Below are 7,645 nucleotides of genomic sequence, written 5' to 3' on the forward strand. Positions count from 1 at the left end.
TTAGACTGTTAAGTAATATTATTCTTTCTCCCTCAAGGACAAGTTGATTCTGCAAAGTGTTTGCACAAGAGCAGTAACCTACCGACGTGAGAAGCCTGAAGAAATAAAACTGGATATCAGCAAATTAAATGCTCATGAAACTTTCAGGTGCAACTTCTAAAAAGATAGAAAGTACTTTATGGGAAACTGGATTTTTAATATTTGCTCCTAAAAATATATAATTTTAGAAGTCACAGGAGGAGACAAACTGTTCTAGATCATGCTGGTTGCTGGTTGTCCACTTGAATGAAGACTGACAAACATCCTCATCATCATGTGACTCACATCGCTGCTGAATTTTTCAGAGAAAAATGTGTCTTACTACTGTTTGAGACTAGTGTCATTGTAGCACTTTACTGTAATATATAACTTATTTAGATCAGCATAGAATGTAGATCATCTGAAGAGCACTGATTACACTTTACAGGTACCTGCCATTCCTATGCTTCCCAGAGAGAGACAATGCTGTGTCACTACAAGGGTACAGTAATCCCTGCACCGAATGTGTGGATGAAAAAAAATAAAAGGCAGTTATACTACTGTTGCCAAACACTTCAACAATTGGCAGTGAATAGACAAGAACATCTAGATGAATAAATGGTTAGTGTTTCACTTATTCAAGAGGTTAATAGATAAAACCTTAATTTTGAGGGATATTGCTTTTGAAACTGTGTAGTGTTATGCATGTGTTTGTTTTCTGCTTCTTACAAGATACTAATTTCAACATTCTCTCTTTGCCTTTATATTTTTTCTTTCTTACAGGATAGGTTTATATATGTCACAGATGACTGGATTAAATAAGTGCTAAGTTACTACTGCTATAAAAACCTAATAATACAATGTCACTTTATTAGAATACTGATTTTAAAAGCTGAATGTTTAATAAGGGACACTGTAAAGTAACATCAAAATCGACCAGCTTCGTTGTGTGCAGATGTGGAGTCTGACATATCTTCTTACCTGATAAACTGGATGCTTCACCATTTCATTTGTCTAATCATCAGGTTGAAGATCACAAGGTGTTTAGAAACTCTGCCTCAAAGTGCCACATTTTTAGTGAGTTTTCTCAGATATTTACTCCAAGTAGATATTAGCATTTTTCTAATTAAAAGCTATATTAAGCTATATTATTTTCACCCCTCAGTGCAGCCTAAAGAGTTCTTTCCCTGAATCACCTCAACCGTACTCACCAGAATTTAAAAGTATACAGTTGGAGGAGGATAGACAATATCTTAGAAATAAGCTAATTCATCCTTTTACTGAGTCAGGGAACTGAGGCTCAAAAAGTTTAAATGATATCTTAAAAAACGCCCAAGTGATTAAGTGGCAGCATTTGAAGAGAACTTCTATCTTCTTATTGCCAGGCTAGTGTTCATTGCACCATATCATGCTACCTCTTGATTCTTTAAAATATTTGATTGGAAGTAATTTTAAATGTGATTTACTGGAGTCTTGAGTATGACATGAGAAAATTTCAAAGCAAAGCAGAAAAGAGTAACTCAAACTGAATTCCATGACTGGCTTCCATTCTTTCCTGCTAATCAGCTTCTAAGAGAATGCTGCATGGCCTAACTACAGGGAAATCCATTCACACCGCAGCCTGTGAGTTGTGCAGTGCTCAGCCTGAGAGCTTGATACAGAGGCCATGAGCTTTTATCTTCCCCCATGGAAACTTCTTCAAAATTACCATATCACTACAGACTTATTCAGTCTGATTTTGTTGGCTATAAGTCCAACAGTCCTGTGTGTAGTACAGAGCTTTGCCTATGAAAACAAAGGAATTTGTTTAAAATGTTTTCTTATAATTAACTTCCCAAATTTGTCTTCCAGCACTTGAAGAAAGGCCAGATATTTGCATTTTAATGAAGACAAACTCCCACCCCATATTTTACCCCAAAGAGGATTTTAAAACATATAATAAGTTGTTCTGGAGCAAACAAGCACAGCAGCTCCATTAACTGTCCCCTACAGCCAAGCAATTATGACGCTAAGTTGAACTGTATTTCCTTCCCCTAATGAGATTGGGGACACTGACATAATTCAGTACTGTGACTCACTTGTGTAAGATACCTTTGATCACCAAGGATAACGTAAAGATCATACTTTGCAGGCTGCCTGTCACACACAGTATCCATTTTAAAAAGAAAAATTGGATACCTGATAGCTCTCCAAAAGGAAAAAGTGGAAAACATCCATTCATTAAAATGCTGACAATTTAAAAAATGAACATTATAATGTTCGTAAGCTAATCTCCATGTGGAATGAATTATCCAAAGGAGCATAATCAAATGAAACCCTTAAAAATCAAGGGTTTATATTTTTATGCTCTCACTAGTTTGCACTAATATAATGGACCAAGGCTGTTATCATAGGAAAAGACAAACTTCCTGATAGGCAGTTCCATGCTTGATGATGATTGTAGTTATGCTTGTGATGTCTTGTGCTTTCTTTTTTTACTTAAAGACCTGATTCTTAAAGATTTTAGAGCTTATATTTTACTTGAATAATGGATATTTTCCTGTAAAATGGCTTATGAGAAGAGAATTAATATTTGACTAGTTAGAATTAGTTAAAAGTTAAGGGAAAACAGGGTATTTTTATTCTTAGTTTAAATAATTTATGTAAATAGAGCCTATTTTCAACTAACATGACCACAGGAGATTTTTGAGATTCATGATATTAAACAAATAATGAAATGTTAAATAGTTAACACAGAACTTGAACAACACTTTTGGTACGATAGCATTTTATGCTCTAAAGTATGTAATGATTTAGAAATGTGCCATATACACACTACAATATAACTGTATGCATTCTACTTCTCTGGGAACATCTTTACACCACAGGGTACATGGATTTACAAACATTTGATATCTTTTTTGGAAACTTATTAAAATGTATGAAATCATAAACATTCTCTGAAAGACTCAAAAATTCACTTAAAAATCTGATTATGTACTGAATGTTCAATATAGCTTTGGTTTATAAGGATACAAAAATCTAAGGTTAACAGAGTAGATTTCTTTGGAGGCAGATTTTTCAAAAACTTAAAATTGGTAGATGCATCAAATACAACACTTCACAAAAGGAAAAATTCCAAATTTTTAAAAAACATTATCCCTTTAAAATAATCCCATTAAAAATATTCTTATATATGACAACAAATATCCATGAGACACTGAAATATGATTATGATGAACTATAAAAATTTTTCTCCATAGAATTATATTCCTTCTGGTTACATGGTATAGTAAATTAGACTCAATGGCTTTTCCTTCCTTCCTTGCTCCTGGTTTTCCTACTCACTTTTCCCGAGATTGCCCTAAAACTCTAAGCTCAATAAGGCTTATTGTGAAAAAGAACTCAGTGTAATGGTATAAGGAAGTTCTCCATTTCCAAACATCTCTTAATGATTTCAGAATTCATCATGTAACTGAACCAAGACATACACATTAAAAACTAAGAATTTAAAATTTTCACAGCCATTTGAGCTTCTCTCAGGTCTAAAGGGTTTGAGATCTGTATCTTTAGTGAAAGTTTGAGTGAAATATAGCTATATGGGAGTTCAATCATGTGCATATTGTATTGTTTTATATACTCAATATTTAATTTACAACTATCCTTATTTATATTGACCTTAAGAACTCCATTTCATACAATGCAAACTGAGATATATTTTCAGAGAAGTATAGAACTGGCATTCTTTCAGATCATTTCCTTTTTCTTTTATAATTACTGTATGGCAATTTTATTATGGATAACTGATTATACATATTCATATTTCATTGATTCTAAGATATCTGCTTTTCAATTTCACATTTCTAAAATTGTGACATATCTTGCAATCACTGGCATCTTAGATGCAGTGTTTGAAGTTGTACTTGAATAAGTATTACACTAATTCACCCTTAAATGTTCATGGGGATAGGAACATTCCTTTACTTATAAATATTTGAGAACCTGTTTATGATAACATGTGAGACCAATTTTCAGTATAACTGAATCACATACAACTCATCATGGAGGCTGTCTGATTATGAGCTCAGATCCTGCAGACCTTTAGGTTATAAAAGCTCTTCATCTTCCTATGTATACTTTATGCTAGTGGCTACAATTTCAGCAAACCTAACTTAACTGACAAGAATGGATGGGTTTCTCCCAGTTTTGCTAACAAATTTTTAATCTTTCTATTCCTTTCTAAAGAATACTTTCATATGATCATCTCACTTTAAACAGAATTAACTGGAAAAATGTATGAAACCATCACAATTAGATTTTGTAGCATCTCGTATGTCTTATGTCAATGACAGATGAAAAATATGATACAAGCAATCAGTACTGTAGGGAAAAAAAACTTTCCCTTCAAGTCCTCTCATTTTTTTATACTTCTTTCTCATTTCTGCTCTTTTGTTTGACTTTTTTCTTTGGCTTTGATGAATTTACCTTCAAGCCCATATAATGACTGTCATAAAACTGCATATTTAAGTTATTTGAATTATATGAAACAATTGTTCAGCTATCTGGGCAGCTGTTAATGAAATAGCTGAGAGTAATAACACTACTCTTTTATCTACCTGGCATCCTTTCCTGCATAAAATCTGTCTTTGTAAACTAACTCTGTTAATCAGATTTCCAACCTCTATGACCTATTTCAGTTAAAATTATTTAATCCAACAATATTAAAAAACAAAACAAAAACCTGCAGTTATCAAGGATGGAAATGTGTGATTTGTGTAAAGAACATTTACTAACTTTACACTGTATCACAGATAAATGTGATTTTGATAAGAATTCCCCATAATGACAAAATTTATGGTACATAAATTTTATTAAGAATGTTGGATATGAAATATTTTAATTCTAAATTATAAGAAAATATAAATTTGCACATAATATAGAAATTCATTTTGTGTATATTTAACATAACTTTAAAACTATTTTACATTTACCAGCTACTTCATTAAAGTTTTTTAAACATCTGCAAAAATAATTTAGAAATGTTTTTAAATTATCAGTAATATAACCTTATTTGTTTCATTTAACAAGTCCTGTCTTTGTAAAAAGTAAAATTAATATAGAGTGTATTTTTAAATTAAAATATTTGAATTTAAAATAGCTCTTATGAAAGAAAGATTCTCATTAAACAAGTTTCTTATTATTTCTGGCTTTGAATTATACATAGTTAAATTGCCTTAAATGTCACAGAAAATTGGGGAATAAGATAATTTCAGAAACTATACTATGAACATGTTCATGTAATTCTGATTGACTACTAACTTCTGTTTTATGTATTTATTAAAGAGCTGACACTGTAGTTTGAGATGTTTATTTTTCTAACAGAGCTTATAATAGTTATGACAAGGCATTTAATTAATGCATCATTCTGTTTAAAAGTAGGTATTAATCAGTATGAAATTTTATGTTTTAAAATAAAAATGTAAAGATCTAAGAATGCACAGAATGCTTTTTTGTTTACCATTTGTGTTACATGACCCTCAGAGCTGCCAGAAAATAGCACATTTTCATACAAGGAAATGTAATATCATCCATACATTGTCATTGGTAGAGGACATTACATAATTTCAAAAAGCTACGACTTCTAGGAAGTTGTAGAGTCAATGATAAAGATGTGGGGTCATCCAAATTTCTCTCTTCCCTTTTGCTAGCTGTCCAAAAGTGGAAGCAGAAAGAATGTCTGAATTACAGAGAACTGAAAAATTTGCTAAAAGATAAGTCAGGCTTTTTTTTACTAGCCAGAGACTTCTACCATCACCTTGATACAAATAAACTGCAATTGCCCATTCTTGAGAGGCATACTTAAATAACTGAAATTTATGGAATACCCTTGTGTTGTGATTTTTCTCTGTTTAACTGAGGGGTGAAAGTAAAGCAGATGAGGGGACAAGTAAAAGTCAAATAGGACATGTGGACAGATTGCCTGTCATTAAGGAATTTTAATAGTTTGAAGGAAAAGGTATGTGTAGCACATCTGTAAGTAGAACAGTTGCACTGGAAAGATCAGATGGAATCTATCAGGAGGTCTCACAAGGACTTTATTTTTGAGAATTCATCCCAGTTGGGTTCAGACTACAGTCTTGCAGGCTCAGAATCATGATTTTTTTTTATGAGTGCTGTTTGACCCCATTCTTCCCTTCCATCTTCAATAATAGGACCCGAGTTTCAGTACAGCAACACAGCTAAGATTTAACTACCCAGACTCCTTTGCAGCTAAATGTGATCAGAGGACTAAATGTGGCCAGTGAAATGGGAAAGGAGGGAGTATGTGCAACCCTGGATCCCACTTCCTACTTGTCTCTTTTTGTTGTCTGGAACAACTGGAGCGGCTGTCTTGGCCAAGGAAGCCCTGTGCTGAAATTGTCAGAGCTACCCCTTCAGCCATCAGCTGCTTACCTCAAGACTGATACCTGGTAGGGAAACAATCCTTTCAGCTAAACCACTGCATTTGATGTTATAGCAGATAATCTACACTCTGACTAACAATGTATTCTTTATATAATTGTCTCACTGAATCTTCAGCAATACTAACTAGCATTTCCCTTGATTTTTCAAATAAGAAAAACAACTCAAGGAGGTGTTAAGGACCTTATACAAATACACACAGCCAGCAAGTTGCCAAGCAGAATTCATGCCCAGATCTGTTTCTCTCTCCTTAAATGACTGATTATATGTTTTGTGAGGATAGATTTTACTAGTGTAACTAGTTTTACTAGTCGAACTATGTCCCCATGCCCCCCCCAAAACAGTGCAATAAATTAACTTGGAGATTTAATGTATGTGCAAAAGTACTACACAGGAAAGAGTGACTAAACCTTAAAAATGAAAAAAAAAATGCTAATGCACTCATGTTGGAGTTACACTAGAGTACGTCCACAGAGAAGATCATTTGGCCTGGACTTTGAAGGAAAGGTGAGTGTGGACATATGTGACGTCAGAGAGAGTTAGGGGAATGGTAAAGCAGACAAAGGTGAGAATTCCATGCAAGAACATTGAAATCTTGTAGAGATACACCACTGGATAATAAAAGGCAATAACCTACAGGTCCTAAGTTTTGGATTTGATTTCCAGGGTTAAAAGTTTGAATTTTGGCTCTGAGAAAAAAGCAAGCCCTGAAGTTTTTAAATAGAAAAGTGATATTATTGGAATTATACATAGTTTGGCATATACTCATAAAAACCAAACATAATTTCTTAATTAAACATTAATTTCATACCCTCTAATGCTGTCAATACTTTTTAATACCATTAAGGTTGAATCACTACATTGTACACCTGAAACTAATATAACATGTCAACTCTACTCAATTAAAAATTTCTTTTTAAATATTATTAAGTATTTAATGCTATTAAATGCTTTTTATACTCCTACACTGTTGGTGGGAATGCAAGCTGGTGCAGCCACTCTGGAAAACAGTATGGAGGCTCCTCAAAAAGTTGAAAATAGAGCTACCATATGACCCAGCAATTGCACTACTGGGTATTTACCCCAAAGATACAAATGTAGTGATCCAAAGGGGTACGTGCACCCCGATGTTTATAGCAGCAATGTCCACAACAGCCAAACTATGGAAAGAACCAAGAGGTCTATC

At 33.3% G+C, this 7,645-nt stretch overlaps 1 protein-coding gene across 10 annotated transcripts in view; it reads left to right on the plus strand.

Moving 5' to 3' along the window:
- Positions 1-5,514, plus strand: part of ITGB8 (integrin subunit beta 8) — a 79,658-nt gene extending 74,144 nt beyond the window's left edge. For 9 of the 10 annotated variants that reach the window (XM_027573559.2, XM_027573562.2, XM_027573556.2 and 6 more), the window contains one exon: positions 38-5,514. In XM_027573559.2, coding sequence (XP_027429360.1) covers positions 38-160 — 123 coding nt within the window. In that variant the 3' untranslated portion in view covers positions 161-5,514. The remainder of the gene's footprint in view (positions 1-37) is intronic. The other variant, XR_003516405.2, reaches the window with a different exon arrangement.
- Positions 5,515-7,645: the final 2,131 nt, after the last annotated feature.

Source organism: Zalophus californianus, chromosome 12 (assembly GCF_009762305.2).
Source record: "Zalophus californianus isolate mZalCal1 chromosome 12, mZalCal1.pri.v2, whole genome shotgun sequence".
Lineage (NCBI taxonomy): Eukaryota > Metazoa > Chordata > Mammalia > Carnivora > Otariidae > Zalophus > Zalophus californianus.